At 48.1% G+C, this 18,589-nt stretch overlaps 1 protein-coding gene across 2 annotated transcripts in view; it reads left to right on the top strand.

Annotated features, from left to right (window-relative positions):
* The window catches only part of LOC115117730 (ras-specific guanine nucleotide-releasing factor RalGPS1-like), a 311,343-nt gene that overhangs the window by 87,144 nt on the left and 205,610 nt on the right, over positions 1–18,589 (top strand). For both annotated transcript variants that reach the window (XM_065017198.1, XM_065017197.1), the window contains exons 5-6: positions 6,148–6,231; positions 17,529–17,618. In XM_065017198.1, coding sequence (XP_064873270.1) covers positions 6,148–6,231; positions 17,529–17,618 — 174 coding nt within the window. The remainder of the gene's footprint in view (positions 1–6,147; positions 6,232–17,528; positions 17,619–18,589) is intronic.

Below are 18,589 nucleotides of genomic sequence, written 5' to 3'. Positions count from 1 at the left end.
GAGTTTTTTTTTTTAAGAGCACAACTCGGCCAATGTGGTAAGAGCACAACTCGGCCAATGTGGTAAGAGCACAACTCGGCCAATGTGGTAAGAGCACAACTCGGCCAATGTGGTAAGAGCACAACTCGGCCAATGTGGTAAGAGCACAACTCGGCCAATGTGGTGAGACGTCTACGGCCTATCGCTTTACCCACAAGGCAACGGTCCCGACGAGTTAAGAAAACCTGCTGATTCAGGGGGGAAAGAGTTGTAACTTATAAATCTGCTCCCTGTACGGCATGTCCTATAAAGTCAGAAGAATAGATGGAGGTGGAAAGTCTATATAAATATGATTATTATAATATTTTTTTTTACCTGCGAGATCAGACATCAAAAGTCAGCGAGCGGAATTTCCCATAAAGGGAGGGAGTTCACTGTTAAATCGTGTCGTCTCCTCCCAACATGGGAGCTTTCTGAATGTTCCAGGACTTGGAATGAGATTAATGAAGGAGGTGGGAGATTCCCACCAAATGCATGGGTGGTGATGGGAGGGGGTGGGATGAGGTAGTGTGTCTGTGTGAAAGCCTGCATCATTACTCTGGAACCGGAATCTAGTTTTTTTTGCGAACACCTTTTTTTTTTTTGTGTGTGTGAAGAATTACTTTGTACAGAAGCTTTTGTCTCAGCTGTCTGTTTTTTGAAAAAGCAGATGAGAATGTGTGATAAATGTTTTGCCTTTTTTACTGCAGCTGCTAGCTGGGATTGTGTGTACATTTTGACTATCTTTTGTAAAGGTCCAATGTAATTTTAAGAAACCATTTGACAGTGTGAATTTATGGCCACTGTTCTAATTGTAATAATCTGATCGTAAATTGCTGCTCTCCCTGTTCCTCATTTCATTATCCCCCCCCCACCCTACTTCATATACCATAGTTTGAAACCTTTTCCTACTTCCTAGACACTGTATACACTCTACCTTGATAATAAAAGAAGTGTAGAAAATTCCTATACCTGGGTATTGTCTGGAGTAGAGTTAAAGGGGAGTTTGCGGGAGAGGCCCCTTGTTAAAGGGGAGTTTGCGGGAGAGGCCCCTTGTTAAAGGGGAGTTTGCGGGAGAGGCCCCTTGTTAAAGGGGAGTTTGCGGGAGAGGCCCCCTGTTAAAGGGGAGTTTGCGGGAGAGGCCCCCTGTTAGTGGGGAGCGTGAGGCCTCCTGTTAAAGGGGAGGGAGAGGCCTCCTGTTAAAGGGGAGCGTGAGGCCTCCTGTTAAAGGGGAGTTTGAGGGAGAGGCCTCCTGTTAGTGGGGAGCGTGAGGCCTCCCGTTAGTGGGGAGCGTGAGGCCTCCTGTTAAAGGGGAGTTTGAGGGAGAGGCCTCCTGTTAGTGGGGAGCGTGAGGCCTCCTGTTAAAGGGGAGGGAGAGGCCTCCTGTTAAAGGGGAGCGTGAGGCCTCCTGTTAAAGGGGAGTTTGAGGGAGAGGCCTCCTGTTAGTGGGGAGCGTGAGGCCTCCCGTTAGTGGGGAGCGTGAGGCCTCCTGTTAAAGGGGAGTTTGAGGGAGAGGCCTCCTGTTAGTGGGGAGCGTGAGGCCTCCTGTTAAAGGGGAGTTTGAGGGAGAGGCCTCCTGTTAAAGGGGAGTTTGAGGGAGAGGCCCCCTGTTAAAGGGGAGCGTGAGGCCTCCTGTTAAAGGAGAGTTTGAGGGAGAGGCCTCCTTTTAGTGGGGAGCGTGAGGCCTCCTTTTAGTGGGGAGCGTGAGGCCTCCTGTTAGTGGGGAGCGTGAGGCCTCTTGTTAGTGGGGAGCGTGAGGCCTCCTGTTAGTGGGGAGCGTGAGGCCTCCTGTTAGTGGGGAGCGTGAGGCCTCCTTTTAGTGGGGAGCGTGAGGCCTCCTGTTAGTGGGGAGCGGGAGGCCTCCTTTTAGTGGGGAGCGTGAGCCCTCCAGTTAAAGGGGAGCGTGAGGCCTCCTGTTAGTGGGGAGCGTGAGGCCTCCTGTTACTGGGGAGCGTGAGGCCTCCTGTTAGTGGGGAGCGTGAGGCCTCCTGTTAGTGGGGAGCGTGAGGCCTCCTGTTAGTGGGGAGTGTGAGGCCCAGGGGAGCGTGAGGCCTCCTGTTAGTGGGGAGCGTGAGGCCTCCTGTTAGTGGGGAGCGTGAGGCCTCCTTTTAGTGGGGAGCGTGAGGCCTCCTTTTAGTGGGGAGCGTGAGGCCTCCTGTTAGTGGGGAGCGTGAGGCCTCCTGTTAGTGGGGAGCGGGAGGCCTCCTTTTAGTGGGGAGCGTGAGGCCTCCAGTTAAAGGGGAGCGTGAGGCCTCCTGTTAGTGGGGAGCGTGAGGCCTCCTTTTAGTGGGGAGCGTGAGCCCTCCAGTTAAAGGGGAGCGTGAGGCCTCCTGTTAAAGGAGAGTTTGAGGGAGAGGCCTCCTTTTAGTGGGGAGCGTGAGGCCTCCTGTTAGTGGGGAGCGTGAGGCCGCCTGTTAGTGGGGAGCGTGAGGCCGCCTGTTAGTGGGGAGCGTGAGGCCGCCTGTTAGTGGGGAGCGTGAGGCCTCTTGTTAGTGGGGAGCGTGAGGCCTCCTGTTAGTGGGGAGCGTGAGGCCTCCTGTTAGTGGGGAGCGTGAGGCCGCCTGTTAGTGGGGAGCGTGAGGCCTCCTGTTAGTGGGGAGCGTGAGGCCTCCTGTTAGTGGGGAGCGTGAGGCCTCCTGTTAGTGGGGAGCGTGAGGCCTCCTGTTAGTGGGGAGCGTGAGGCCTCCTTTTAGTGGGGAGCGTGAGGCCTCCTTTTAGTGGGGAGCGTGAGGCCTCCTGTTAGTGGGGAGCGGGAGGCCTCCTTTTAGTGGGGAGCGTGAGCCCTCCAGTTAAAGGGGAGCGTGAGGCCTCCTGTTAGTGGGGAGCGTGAGGCCTCCTGTTAGTGGGGAGCGTGAGGCCTCCTGTTAGTGGGGAGCGTGAGGCCTCCTGTTAGTGGGGAGCGTGAGGCCTCCTGTTAGTGGGGAGTGTGAGGCCCAGGGGAGCGTGAGGCCTCCTGTTAGTGGGGAGCGTGAGGCCTCCTGTTAGTGGGGAGCGTGAGGCCTCCTTTTAGTGGGGAGCGTGAGGCCTCCTTTTAGTGGGGAGCGTGAGGCCTCCTGTTAGTGGGGAGCGGGAGGCCTCCTTTTAGTGGGGAGCGTGAGCCCTCCAGTTAAAGGGGAGCGTGAGGCCTCCTGTTAGTGGGGAGCGTGAGGCCTCCTTTTAGTGGGGAGCGTGAGCCCTCCAGTTAAAGGGGAGCGTGAGGCCTCCTGTTAGTGGGGAGCGTGAGGCCTCCTGTTAGTGGGGAGCGTGAGGCCTCCTGTTAGTGGGGAGCGTGAGCCCTCCAGTTAAAGGGGAGCGTGAGGCCTCCTGTTAGTGGGGAGCGTGAGGCCTCCTTTTAGTGGGGAGCGTGAGCCCTCCAGTTAAAGGGAGCGTGAGGCCTCCTGTTAGTGGGAGCGTGAGGCCTCCTGTTAGTGGGGAGCGTGAGGCCTCCTGTTAGTGGGGGGAGCGTGAGGCCTCCTGTTAGTGGGGAGCGTGAGGCCTCCTGTTAGTGGGGAGCGTGAGGCCTCCTGTTAGTGGGGAGCGTGAGGCCTCCTGTTAGTGGGGAGCGTGAGGCCTCCTGTTAGTGGGGAGCGTGAGGCCTCCTGTTAGTGGGGAGTGTGAGGCCCAGGGGAGCGTGAGGCCTCCTGTTAGTGGGGAGCGTGAGGCTTCCTGTTAGTGGGGAGCGTGAGGCCCAGGGGAGCGTGAGGCCTCCTGTTAGTGGGGAGCGTGAGGCCCAGGGGAGCGTGAGGCCTCCAGTTAAAGGGGAGCGTGAGGCCTCCTGTTAAGTATCACAATCCCGGGCAGTATCACAACCGGTCATGATTGGGAGTTCCATAAGATGCCGCACAATTGACCCAGCCATCGTCTGAGTTAGGGGAGGGTTTGGCTGAGGAGGCTTTACTTGGCTCACTGCGCTTTAGCGACTCCTTGTGGTGGGCCAGGCGCCTGCAGGCTGATTCCAGTTTTCAGTTGAACTGTTTTTCCTCTGACACGTTGGTGCGGCTGGCTTCCGGGATAAGTGGGCAGGTGTTAAGAAGCGCGGTTTGGCCGGTCATGTTTTAAAGGACACATGATTCGACCTTCGCCTCCCGAGCCGGATGGGGAGTTGCAGCGATGAGATGAGAGAAATTAAGGAGGAAAATTGTGTAAAAATTTGAAATAAAGCAGCACTTTGTGTGAATGTCCTGAAAACCATAACCTTGGTGATCCTCCTGTTTTCTGTAATTAGCTGTGACCTCCAGATGCTATTTATGAGCTGTTGCTAACACCAACCTGGAGAGGCCCTCAGGCCCTAGTGTATTGAGCTGTTGCTAACACCAACCTGGAGAGGTCCTCAGGCCCTAGTTTATTGAGCTGTTGCTAACACCAACATGGAGAGGCCCTCAGGCAGGCCCTAGTGTTTTGAGCTGTTGCTAACACCAACCTGGAGAGGCCCTCAGGCCCTAGTGTTTTGAGCTGTTGCTAACACCAACCTGGAGAGGCCCTCAGGCCCTAGTGTATTGAGCTGTTGCTAACACCAACCTGGAGAGGCCCTCAGGCCCTAGTGTATTGAGCTGTTGCTAACACCAACCTGGAGAGGCCCTCAGGGCCTAGTGTATTGAGCTGTTGCTAACACCAACCTGGAGAGGCCCTCAGGCCCTAGTGTATTGAGCTGTTGCTAACACCAACCTGGAGAGGCCCTCAGGCCCTAGTGTATTGAGCTGTTGCTAACACCAACCTGGAGAGGCCCTCAGGCCCTAGTGTTTTGAGCTGTTGCTAACACCAACCTGGAGAGGCCCTCGGGTCCCAGTGTATATAAGTGGGTTTATTTAACAGTTGCCACTTCTTAATTGGTTGAATTCTTAGAGGATCTTGGCTCAATGGTTTCTCATCGCAAACCAAGGGGAAAATGTGATTAAAAAAAAAATATATATATATATATATATATATATATATATAAAACTCCCCAGACTTCCTCTATACAGCCTTGTGGGACACAGTTATGTCCTTTATTTTTCCAGAGGAACATCATTTGGCTTAACGTCTCCCTGCAGACGTGCTTGCCTGTGATATCAGAACATCTGTTAAAATATATGGTGGAAAGAAAGGACAGAGTGGATTGAGGTGGAACTATCGAGTTACAGTGCGCTTGGAAGACTTCTGTTTATGGTTTGTTTTTGTCATTGCAAGTAATGCAATGTGACAGTCCATATGTGTCCGTGATACGAATTCAATATTTCCAGTTTTGGGCATCTTCATTCTTATAAAGTGAAAATCAGATAGAAGTTTTTGGAATTCCTTCATCTTTTCACTGCCACCAAATGGCATGTATAGGTTTCTGTTAATGAAAATAATCCATGTGAATTAAGTAATTGGTGTGAGTAACAAGAATTGAAAGTAGATCATGTATTCAAAGCTGTGGGGGAAAACTAACACATTTATTCAGTCAATGTGCATACAAGTGGCTTTTCAGGTCTTCCCGTAACGAAAGATCACGTCCTTATAAGGCTTTGCTCTTCAGAAAGTTTCCAACTGATTTGTGCAATTTAGCATGACATCTCTATGAACCTTGAAATGAATTACCCTCGTTGTTCTCATTCCTATGTAGTTTCTTATACAGCGCCTTCAGAAACTATTCACACCCCTTGACTTTTTCCACATTTTGTTGTGTTACAAAGTGGGATTAAAATTGATTTAATTGTATTTTTTTGTGTGTCAACGACGTACACAAAATACTCATGTCAAAGTGGAAGACTAATATATCTTGATTAGATAAGTATTCAACCCTTTGAGTCAATACATGTTACAATCAGCTTTGGCAGCGATTACAGCTGATTTAGTTTTTCTGGGTAATTCCTGATGAGCTTTGTACACCTGCATCGTTACCCATCGCTCCACAAAAGCCACGGCCCTTGCAGAGCAAGGGGAACCATTACTTCAAGGTCTCAGAGCGAGTGACGTCACCGATTTGAAACACTATTAGCGCGCAACACCGCTAACTAGCTAGCCATTTCACATCGGTTACATCGGCCAATGCCAACAAATCTCAATCTAATCTCATTTGTAACACACCTTTTTTTGGGGGGTGTGAGTGAGAATACTTTCTAAAGGCATTTTAGCTCCACCATTGTTCAGTTAGCCATCACATTGATTGTGTGTTTTGTTGTGTTGCAGGAGCTGGCTAGCTGTGGATGGAACAGGAAGGAGAAACACCGACTGGCGCCCAACGTGGTGGCGTTTACACGGAGGTTCAACCAGGTGAGTCCTCCTTATGAAGAAATGTTTCTCTGTTGAATAATAGGTTCACAAATACATTCACATCATAGACCGGAATGTCTCGGTTTATATTATGGCATATAACAGAGTAGCTGGGTTTATATCATGGTTTCTTGAGTTGTAGTGCGAGGACCACACACCATGTTAATTTATTATAGCAATATTCGTGCTTAATGGTGTTTTTAAAACGCCTTCAAAACCCATTTGTTTGTTGGTTTTGTCACATGATCTATTTTATAAAAGAATACCATATAAAAGGTAGTTCATTCATACATTTCTGGTGTTTGTTTTTTTTCAGAACTTGGGTTGCGTGATTTGTCTTTTTATAAAAACCTGATACTATTTAATCTTGTTCCTCAGGAACTTGTAGAGGAAGAAGAAAATGAGATCTGTTTACTTTTCTATGTCTAGAGAAAACCCCTTAAGGTGAAATGAATAGCGTAGCAGAGCAGTGGGCCTACCCTTTTTCTCATTACTCCCTCTCTTCACCTCATCTTCTCCCACCGCCCTATAATCCCATGGGCATCACTGGACAAAAAAATGAAACCGGACATCATTTGGTTTACCCTCATCATCGTTGGTAGAGGCATAATAACCTTAATAGGTGTTTGCTAATGGAATACACTTATTCTGTGACCTGCTCTTCTTTTCACTTCATAAGGCATAATTCAAACCAGACGTGAAAGACCATTAATTAAAATACATAAAATGTTACCACAGACAACAGATCCATACACCATATTGCCGAGGATACATACACAAAGAAGTCAAGAGACTAGTTTTCGTTGTGGTCCTTTTTTAAAAAAAATTATGAGATTTGAAGTCTTACAATATGTTTTTCTTTTACACTTTTCCGTCACAAAATGGCCCGGCTTCAAAGCTTTTGCATCGAAAAGGCTTACCGTGTTACGCTGGCTCTCACCTCTGTTTCTGTGTGTCATTGGCTCTCACTTGGTCCTGTCTGTTGGGCTCGTACCCTCTGCAGCTTAGATCTCAAACTGTGCCCAACTGGTGACGGCTATGCCATTAAACTATTATCGGCCTCACGTGGCTCCCTAACTGGAAACGCAGGGTGGAAATACTATTAGCCGATCTCTACGGGCGGTTTGCCAGCTTGTTTCTTTTTCTCCCTTTTTGTCTCCGTCCCACTCCAACCCCCCTTTTGTCCCCGTCCCACTCCACCCCCCCCTTTTGTCCCCGTCCCACTCCACCCCCTTTTGTCCCCGTCCCACTCCACCCCCTTTTGTCCCCGTCCCCACTCCACCCCCCTTTTGTCTCCGTCCCACTCCACCCTCCCCTTTTGTCTCCATCCCACTCCACCCCCCTTTTATCTTATCTCCGTCTTTATTGGCAGTCGGAGGGTACATATATAGAAAGAAATAAAGACATTGATTTAATTTGAAAACCTGGTTTGTAAACTAAAGAAAACCTTTGGTTTGAATGGAATATCTTTTAATGTGAGGACGGACACGGCGTTGTCCGAGCGACACTGACGATGACATTCCTCAGCGACTGCCGATCCAGCTGGACACAGCTCTTCAACAGGGCTGTTCATTATCCCCACGTTGAGGCTCATGGGGACAGCCCTGTAGGCAGCTCCCTAGTCAGTGATCTACTGGAAATAGCCTGGTCCATTGTTCATTATCCCCACGTTGGGGCTCATGGGGACAGCCCTGTAGGCAGCTCCCTAGTCAGTGATCTACTGGAAATAGCCTGGTCCATTGTTCATTATCCCCACGTTGGGGCTCATGGGGACAGCCCTGTAGGCAGCTCCCTAGTCAGTGATCTACAGGAAATAGCCTGGTCCATTGTTCATTATCCCCACGTTGGAGCTCATGGGGACAGCCCTGTAGGCAGCTCCCTAGTCAGTGATCTACTGGAAATAGCCTGGTCCATTGTTCATTATCCCCACGTTGGGGCTCATGGGGACAGCCCTGTAGGCAGCTCCCTAGTCAGTGATCTACAGGAAATAGCCTGGTCCATTGTTCATTATCCCCACGTTGGGGGATAACGTTGCTGGTCCATTGTTCATTATCCCCACGTTGGGGGATAACGTTGCTGGTCCATTGTTCATTATCCCCACGTTGGGGGATAACGTTGCGGGTCCATTGTTCATTATCCCCACGTTGGGGGATAACGTTGCTGGTCCATTGTTCATTATCCCCACGTTGGGGGATAACGTTGCTGGTCCACTGTTCATTATCCCCACGTTGGGGGATAACGTTGCTGGTCCATTGTTCATTATCCCCACGTTAGGGGATAACGTTGCTGGTCCATTCACCACTAAAGGTACAATACATTTGGGAGTTTTGTAGAACGTCTATACTTATTTGAATTATTACGTCTTTGCGGGAAGTTGGAACTAAAAGAAAAAAAAGACCCACTCGGAGCATATTCCATTTTCTTCCCCGACTTCCCCCGGAAAGCATTGTACAGTCCAAGGCAAGACGTGCAATGCATTAATGCCAAAATACAGTTATTGACAGTCATTTAATTGCTGTAATTGGCCTGTTTAATCTCACACGTTTCTAACTTTAATGCTATTCCTTTGTTTTCAGTTGCGTAAGTACAAATGTAATTGTCTCAAAGGAGAAGTTATATTTATTTTCCCAGTCCTCATTTTTGCTAAGTGCAATTTAGAAGCATATACTTGGATTGCTGATATTTAGCCATTTACGTTTATGATCTATTTATCATGGAAGCATTTGTTACCATTACAGCCAAGTCATAACTAGAAACAGATCGGGACCACTTTGAAATAAATCCTTTCTTTTTTTTCCCCATTTGTTGCCAAAATGGAAGAGTGCTGAGTTAACTTAAATAAACGTCCATATTTAGACTTAAATGACGTAAATGACCAGTCTCTTAGCTGGTGGTTGGGTCTGTTTTTTTTTACGACACAATTAGACCAAACATAACTAGCTGGCTCCATGGTTCTGGAAAGATGGCCACACATGTGAAGGAAGGTTGGGTACTTGTTGAAGGGTCACCTGCATACGCCTCCATAGGCCAGAGGGAAAGAGGTCCTCTGAAAGATCCCAATTCCCCCTCCAGCTTCCTTTTACATCCTTGTCCATCGAAGGACATCTGGGTGACTGTTTCACGAACATGGAGGGTATCTGGGATTCTCTCTTGGATTCCCGTAAACACTTGAGATGTTGACTGTTGCATGACCACTGAAGCATAATCAGCAGAATGGTTCAAACCAATCGTGCATTACATTTTATTTTTATATATAGCGTCTTGGAAACGGGAGAAACAGGATGTAAACTTTTTAGTCGCTGATTGGCGAGGAATTCAAAAACCTTTTTTAAACAGTAAGTCCCCCTATTTGCACCATTTCCCGGCCGACATTCTTGTGTACAGTGCGCTCCGTGAACGGCGCAACATCAATTGCTGTGAACTCTGTGAACGCTCTGGTTGTCCCGCTTGTCCCGACACGTTACAGTTTTCTGGCCTATCCAAACAAAGGATCCATATCCTCTGTCTGTGAACCTCGCAGCTCCGCTTACAATACGGCATATGAAGTGGGAGGAGCCTAGCGATCGCAGCAAAGCAGCACCATCTTGTTGTGAAGTTCGCAGATGGATTTCAAAATAATTTAGTAGAATTGAAACAAGACCTCTTGGTCACAGAGGGATGAAGTCACTTGGTGCCTAAAGATGACGTTGTGACGAGTAATAAGCGTTACTATGCGTTGTTTATGGCCCTCGTGATAATTACTTTTGCGTATTGTCTATTTAGGTGGAAATCCACATTTTGGCATTAAATTTAGCAGGTTTAAAGGAGGTTTTCCTTTTCGCTGTAGTGTTGCACACAACGGATGTGTTTTTGATTACGGCTTGAGAAATGGTAGGTTTGTTATATCCCTCACCCAATGTCCTGAGGGGAAACAAACACACACTGTTATTTCACAACAGACAGAAGCATAATTGTGATGCTATTGGTCCTGGCCATGTTGCTGGACTCGTTTAGTATATGGATTTGTGTTAACGTGTTCTTTTTGTTATAATATGTATTAAAAATGTTTTTATTTCAGATTGATCCTGTTTAGCATTACCATGTGTTGTTGTCGGTTTAATTTTGGTTCCATTCTCCTCTGCGGGTTCATTTCCTGGGAGCGTTTTAGCTGGGATGAAGCCATATTTTTAAAAGGAGACATCGCTCAGAGATGCTCCAAGGAGTGGAGTGATATCAACCATGTTATTGACTTAAATTGTTCTACTGAAACATTCCTGGAGGTTTATGTTGACCTAAGGAGTGAATGATTCATTGACACTGAGCTCCTTTTTTTTAAGTGTCTCTTGGCTTCCGCTGAGATAAAAATGCCATGTTGTCATAGCGAGTATTGAATCATCCCTTCCATCACATGATCAACCTCAGAACTGCCTGTGTCTCTCTCTCTCTCTATCGCTCTTTATCTCTCGCTCTCACACACTCACCACTCTCCACTTCCACTCTAGAACGTGCGGGGGTTCCCTGGCAGGTGGAGAACTTTGAGCCGCAGTAGCCGCCCACAACATTCACGGAAAGAATGATGATGATGATGAAGATACTGTTAGGGGGGGTACTCTCCGAGTTGCATATCTGTTTCCCCGTTCTCTCCTCCACTCCTTCTCAAGGCCCTGTTGCAGAACCATAGCTAATTCCTCATAGGTACCCAGGATACAGGGAGCCCTGGTGCCCTTAGAGCTTAGCGAGGGATTAGACCCCGTCCAACACTCAACGTCTCTGGCGCCTCCTCAAAGGGCTTTCGGATAAGTGTCTCTCGTTAGCTCATGAGCAACGGCCCAATTTGTGTCAAATGGCAACGGTGGAAAGCAGCACAGTGCATGATGTAATGAGTCTTTCAACTCAGTGCCCGCTAAAAAAACTTTTTTTTTTTTTTAAAGGCCCCTCCTGATCCAAGCACATTGCACTAGTATCCATCTTAAGGATTGCCACGAGCGCTAGTTTGAAAGGTGTAACATTCAGATCAGTCACGTCCTCAAGCCAGAGGTTTAGCTCATTGCAGGTTACCCGTTTGAAAAGGGAGTTTTAGACTGACCACCACCAGATCTTCATTGTGGTGCTAATTTAGGTCAATTTGCTCTTTTTTTTCTTTTTTTTTCTTTTTTAAGTGTCCCTTTGACATCAATGCATTACTGAGTGAACATTTGACCTAAATCGAAGTTAGAATTTACAGCTGAATCGAGGTGAATGAAGACCAGTTAAATGTCTTAACAGCCACTCCGACCAGACTGTTACTTACTGTGCTTCCAAGGTGGAGCTCAGACATTGCTAGAGTTTTTACATGGAACACCATCTGGCCTTTGCCCTGAGCCTGCCTGCGATGTTAAAAGACAAGTTCACTCTTCTTCTTCTTTTTTTTTTTTTAAACCCAATCTGTGTAAAATGGGATGTTCTGGAAGTGTCCAGACCCTTTTTTTTGTGAGATTTCACTTTCCCCACCAGCGATAGACTTCCTCATACTCATTCTGCATTTACACACAGAACAAATCATGAAAAAAAAGGCTCCAAAAACACAGAAATATGTTATTTTAGATGTTGGACACATGGAATTGTGTCATTCCTGAACTTTATCCTCAACGTTGCGTTCCAGTTTGTTGGAATTGAGCAATACTTTTACATGTGCCTGCTACACAGAGGAGTATTATTAAGGATCCCCGTTAGCTGTTGCCAAGGCAACAAACCGGATGCAGTCTATCACAGTGCCATCCGTTTTGTCACCAATGCCCCATATACTACCCACCACTGCGACCTGTACGCTGTCGTTGGCTGGCCCACGCTTCATACTCGTCGCCAAACCCACTGGCTCCATGTCATCTACAAGACCCTGCTAGGTAAAGTCCCCCCTTATCTCAGCTCGCTGGTCACCATAGCAGCACCCAACCTGTAGCATGTAATCCAGCAGGTATATCTCTCTGGTCACCCCCAAAACCAATTCTTCCTTTGGCCCCCTCTCCTTCCAGTTCTCTGCTGCCAATGACTGGAACGAACTACAAACATCTCAGAAACCGTAAACACTTATCTCCCTCACTAGCTTTAAGCACCAGCTGTCAGAGCCTCTCACAGATTACTGCACCTGTACATAGCTCATCTATAATTTAGCCCAAACAACTACCTCTTTCCCTACTGTATTTATTTATTTTTCTCCTTTGCACCCCATTATTTCTATCTCTACTTTGCACATTCTTTCACTGCAAATCTTCCATTCCAGTGTTTTACTTTCACATGTTTACTCTTGAACTTATTTAGCCTTGCTATAACAAAGGGGTTGAATACTTATTGACCCATAAAACATTTAAACTTTTCATTTTCAATTAATTTGTAATAAATTCCAACATAATTCCACTTTGACATTATGGGGTATTCTCAATCAAATTCTCAATCAATTTATAATTCCGCCTGTAACACCACAAAATGTTGAAAAAGTCTAGGGGTGTGAATAGTTTCTGAAGGCGCTGTAACGTAATAACATGAACCTAATTGTTTTCTGGTGAGGTGATATTGATCTCTCCCAGTTTCCGCTGTGACCGTGATGATGTTGGTTTGAGAGGATCCTCAGTGATTTGCTGATGTTATGCGTGTCCCAGGAGAACTACCTCATCTTCAGTTGGAATGGCTAAGACCAAAACCAAAACATGGAATGGCTAAGACCAAAACATTTCTGAGAGACTAGTTTTATCAATGAACAGCAGATAGTTTAAAATGTTTGTCTTGTCGATGAATAGTTCTATTCAGGGCTATACAGGGCTATACTCCTATTCAGGGCTATACACAGGCCCTTTCAGGGCTCCTATTCAGGGCTATACACAGGCCCTTTCTGGGCTCCTATTCAGGGCTATACACAGGCCCTTTCTGGGCTCCTATTCAGGGCTATACACAGGCCCTTTCAGGGCTCCTATTCAGGGCTACTCCCCAGGGCCCCAGGTACCGATCATGTATCTGTACACAGGCCCTTTCTGGGCTCCTATTCAGGGCTATACACAGGCCCTTTCTGGGCTCCTATTCAGGGCTATACACAGGCCCTTTCTGGGCTCCTATTCAGGGCTATACACAGGCCCTTTCAGGGCTCCTATTCAGGGCTATACACAGGCCCTTTCTGGGCTCCTATTCAGGGCTATACACAGGCCCTTTCTGGGCTCCTATTCAGGGCTATACACAGGCCCTTTCTGGGCTCCTATTCAGGGCTATACACAGGCCCTTTCAGGGCTCCTATTCAGGGCTATACACAGGCCCTTTCAGGGCTCCTATTCAGGGCTATACACAGGCCCTTTCTGGGCTCCTATTCAGGGCTATACACAGGCCCTTTCTGGGCTCCTATTCAGGGCTATACACAGGCCCTTTCTGGGCTCCTATTCAGGGCTATACACAGGCCCTTTCTGGGCTCCTATTCAGGGCTATACACAGGCCCTTTCTGGGCTCCTATTCAGGGCTATACACAGGCCCTTTATGGGCTCCTATTCAAGGCTATACACAGGCCCTTTCTGGGCTCCTATTCAGGGCTATACACAGGCCCTTTCTGGGCTCCTATTCAGGGCTATACACAGGCCCTTTCTGGGCTCCTATTCAGGGCTATACACGGGCCCTTTCTGGGCTCCTATTCAGGGCTATACACAGGCCCTTTCGGGCTCCTATTCAGGGCTATAGACGGGCCCTTTCGGGGCTCCTATTCAGGGCTATAGACGGGCCCTTTCGGGGCTCCTATTCAGGGCTATTGCTTGCCCCATTCCAGGGCTCCTATTCAGGGCTGTACACAGGCCCTTTCATTACATTTACATTACATTTAAGTCATTTAGCAGACGCTCTTATCCAGAGCGACTTACAAATTGGTGCTTTCACCTTATGACATCCAGTGGAACAGCCACTTTACAATAGTGCATCTAGGTCTTTTAAGGGGGAGGGGGAGGGGGTGAGAAGGATTACTTTATCCTATCCTAGGTATTCCTTAAAGAGGTGGGGTTTCAGGTGTCTCCGGAAGGTGGTGATTGACTCTGCTGTCCTGGCGTCGTGAGGGAGTTTGTTCCACCATTGGGGGGCCAGAGCAGCGAACAGTTTTGACTGGGCTGAGCGGGAACTGTACTTCCTCAGTGGTAGGGAGGCGAGCAGGCCAGAGGTGGATGAACGCAGTGCCCTTGTTTGGGTGTAGGGCCTGATCAGAGCCTGGAGGTACTGAGGTGCCGTTCCCCTCACAGCTCCGTAGGCAAGCACCATGGTCTTGTAGCGGATGCGAGCTTCAACTGGAAGCCAGTGGAGAGAGCGGAGGAGCGGGGTGACGTGAGAGAACTTGGGAAGGTTGAACACCAGACGGGCTGCGGCGTTCTGGATGAGTTGTAGGGGTTTAATGGCACAGGCAGGGAGCCCAGCCAACAGCGAGTTGCAGTAATCCAGACGGGAGATGACAAGTGCCTGGATTAGGACCTGCGCCGCTTCCTGTGTGAGGCAGGGTCGTACTCTGCGGATGTTGTAGAGCATGAACCTACAGGAACGGGCCACCGCCTTGATGTTATTTGAGAACGACAGGGTGTTGTCCAGGATCACGCCAAGGTTCTTAGCGCTCTGGGACGAGGACACAGTGGAGTTGTCAACCGTGATGGCGAGATCATGGAACGGGCAGTCCTTCCCCGGGAGGAAGAGCAGCTCCGTCTTGCCGAGGTTCAGCTTGAGGTGATGATCAGTCATCCACACTGATATGTCTGCCAGACATGCGATTCGCCACCTGGTCGTCAGAAGGGGGAAAGGAGAAGATTAATTGTGTGTCGTCTGCATAGCAATGATAGGAGAGACCATGTGAGGTTATGACAGAGCCAAGTGACTTGGTGTATAGCGAGAATAGGAGAGGGCCTAGAACAGAGCCCTGGGGGACACCAGTGGTGAGAGCACGTGGTGAGGAGACAAATTCTCGCCACGCCACCTGGTAGGAGCGACCTGTCAGGTAGGACGCAATCCAAGCGTGGGCCGCGCCGGAGATGCCCAACTCGGAGAGGGTGGAGAGGAGGATCTGATGGTTCACAGTATCGAAGGCAGCCGATAGGTCTAGAAGGATGAGAGCAGAGGAGAGAGAGTTAGCTTTAGCAGTGCGGAGCGCCTCCGTGATACAGAGAAGAGCAGTCTCAGTTGAATGACTAGTCTTGAAACCTGACTGATTTGGATCAAGAAGGTCATTCTGAGAGAGATAGCGGGAGAGCTGGCCAAGGACGGCACGTTCAAGAGTTTTGGAGAGAAAAGAAAGAAGGGATACTGGTCTGTAGTTGTTGACATCGGAGGGATCGAGTGTAGGTTTTTTCAGAAGGGGTGCAACTCTCGCTCTCTTGAAGACGGGAGGGACGTAGCCAGCGGTCAGGGATGAGTTGATGAGCGAGGTGAGGTAAGGGAGAAGGTCACCGGAGATGGTCTGGAGAAGAGAGGAGGGGATAGGGTCAAGCGGGCAGGTTGTTGGGCGGCCGGCCGTCACAAGACGCGAGATGTCATCTGGAGAGAGAGGGGAGAAAGAGGTCAGAGCACAGGGTAGGGCAGTGTGAGCAGAACCAGTGGTGTCGTTTGACTTAGCAAACGAGGATCGGATGTCGTCGACCTTCTTTTCAAAATGGTTGACGAAGTCATCTGCAGAGAGGGAGGAGGGGGAGGAGGATTCAAGAGGGAGGAGAAGGTGGCAAAGAGCTTCCTAGGGTTAGAGGCAGATGCTTGGAATTTAGAGTGGTAGAAAGTGGCTTTAGCAGCAGAGACAGAGGAGGAAAATGTAGAGAGGAGGGAGTGAAAGGATGCCAGGAACGCAGGGAGGCGAGTTTTCCTCCATTTCCGCTCGGCTGCCCGGAGCCCTGTTCTCCGGACCTTTCAGGGCTCCTATTCAGGGCTATAGCTTGCCCCATTCCAGGACTAGTATCTGAGAAAAGCATTGGAGCTGAAACAAGCCCCTGGGGGACTCGGCAGGAAATATATCATGATGGTTGTCTGTCAAATGGAGGCTTCCCAAGCTTACAGGTGGAAGTCCCAGGATCTGGCTTAATGGTGTTCACTGTAGGATCTCTGGTTTACCCTGTGGTCTCTGTTGCCTCCGGAGCTGTTACAGTAAATCTGACATAGGCCAGAACCAGAAGATTATAGCAGGTTATCTTCCTGTCAAAAACCTAAACCTGTCGTAACAGGAAGGAACTGCCCAGTCAGAACCAGACAGCAGTTCCTGTCACGGTGAAAGCCAGTTGAGCTGCGTTACAAGCAAAGTTCATTTATATTTTCCAGTGAAAAACTGAAAAGCAGAGCTTTTGCCCCCACATGATAAAGGAATTAGCCTTCGAGCATAATAAAACTGTCAGATGTAGGTGAAAAGGGCAAGTTGTTGTCAAGAACGGTTTGGATTCGGTTTGCGTCTCTCCTTCTGTTCACATGGATGAAATAACTCTGTGGGTTCCAGAAAGCCGTCATCTACAGTACACACACACACACACACACATACACACATACACACACACACACACACAATACCACTGCAAATGCCCTTTGTTAAAACTCATTTGGGGTTTGTGAGGCTCTGCCAAGCTAAGCCCATGTGGATGGCACACAGTGTTTGCGGCACAAATACAATCAAGGAAACCAAATGGCTTTTAATGGGTTTCCATGTCTAGTGTTATTGTGGGTTTTGCTTCAGATTTTCTTCCCATTTTTTTTTGTGGGTAAATTCAGAAATGAGTTCTCCTTAAGCTAGTGGTTTTTCTCAATTGAATTTCCCTCCTGGCCTCTAAGGAGATTCATGGACCAGACCTTGTAGGGGTTATGGGCTTGGTTGAGCGTCCCCTGTGTTGCCTTGCCCATTTCTGACAAGACATGCACAGACTCCAGCTGCTATTGCTTTTAATCGCAAAGTTAGAAATGAGTGACTACTACTCACTAACCACAGTGTTAAGTGAGTGACTCTAATCTGATCCCCCACAATGGCTATGGAGAGTTAATAAACTGTTGAACTGCATTTTGGTTGTTGTTGCAGTGTATGTCTAATGACTTGGGGAACAGTGTAGAGGTAGGCCTATTCATTCCTGGTTGGTCCTTGGGGTCTCCCGCTAGACTAACTACTAATTTACCAATCTAAAAATGGGCATAATTTGTCTAATTTTCTATAATAATTTTATGGTAGTAATGGTTGTCTCATTGAAAGAATACTATCTGGTGTCACGAGTCGGTAATGTGAATGCAGACTGATGTCTAGATTGTGTGTGTCTTTTAATACTGTTCTCCATATGTATGTATACTCAGTAATTATGTACTTCTTTTTTTTTTTGCAGGTTAGCTTTTGGCTGGTGAGAGAAATTTTGACTGCCCAGACACTGAAGATCCGAGCAGAAATACTGAGCCATTTTGTTAAAATAGCCAAGGTGAGTTCAGACCACTTGGCCACTGAGACTATTGGTTCTAGGACGAATGAGAAAATGAACCACACTCAAATCAGCAACACAGTCAAACACTCAAATCTTCCTTGTATCCTCTGCTTATTGACCAGTAGGAGGGCTGCTCAACAAAACACACAAACAATAATTGTTACACAAAGTACAGATTTAGAAAAGAATACACTGAATAACAACACAGAAATGTAAACATGAGGAACTTGCCCTACATCCACACTGGTGTGAATATTCCTTCCTTTGCAGCCATACTAGTCAGCCAGTTTTATTGAGGAAACATCCCATTTATCGCCTGCTGTTCCTTAACGCATGGCAAAATGTTGTTGTGCAATCCAGAGGTTCTCCTGGGATCGACAAGACAAAACAAACCCTTGGAGTAGTACCTCTAATGGCCACTAGGCCTTGAGGTTCTCACACATACTGCTGTCCCTATGGATGCTTGTTCACTCTGAGCTCCCCTCAGTTCACCATCATTTAATTCATTCATTACAAGTTGGAGTAGCAGCAGAGAACTGGAACGAAAGGCGGCCAAATGAGGTGTTGGCTTTAGGGATGATCAGTGAGATACACCTGCTGGAGCGCGTGCTACGGATGGGTGTTGCCATCGTGACCAGTGAACTGAGATAAGGCGGAGCTTTACCTAGCATGGACTTGTAGATGACCTGGAGCCAGTGGGTCTGGCGACGAATATGTAGCGAGGGCCAGCCGACTAGAGCATACAAGTCGCAGTGGTGGGTGGTATAAGGTGCTTTAGTGTCAAAACGGATGGCACTGTGATAAACTGCATCCAGTTTGCTGAGTAGAGTGTTGGAAGCAATTTTGTAGATGACATCGCCGAAGTCGAGGATCGGTAGGATAGTCAGTTTTACTAGGGTAAGTTTGGCGGCGTGAGTGAAGGAAGCTTTGTTGCGGAATAGAAAGCCGACTCTTGATTTGATTTTCGA

The sequence above is a fragment of the Oncorhynchus nerka genome, linkage group LG4 (assembly GCF_034236695.1).
Source record: "Oncorhynchus nerka isolate Pitt River linkage group LG4, Oner_Uvic_2.0, whole genome shotgun sequence".
Classification (NCBI taxonomy): Eukaryota; Metazoa; Chordata; class Actinopteri; order Salmoniformes; family Salmonidae; genus Oncorhynchus; species Oncorhynchus nerka.
Note: the sequence above shows the minus strand (reverse complement) of the source record. Positions and strands in the feature narration are given on the sequence as shown.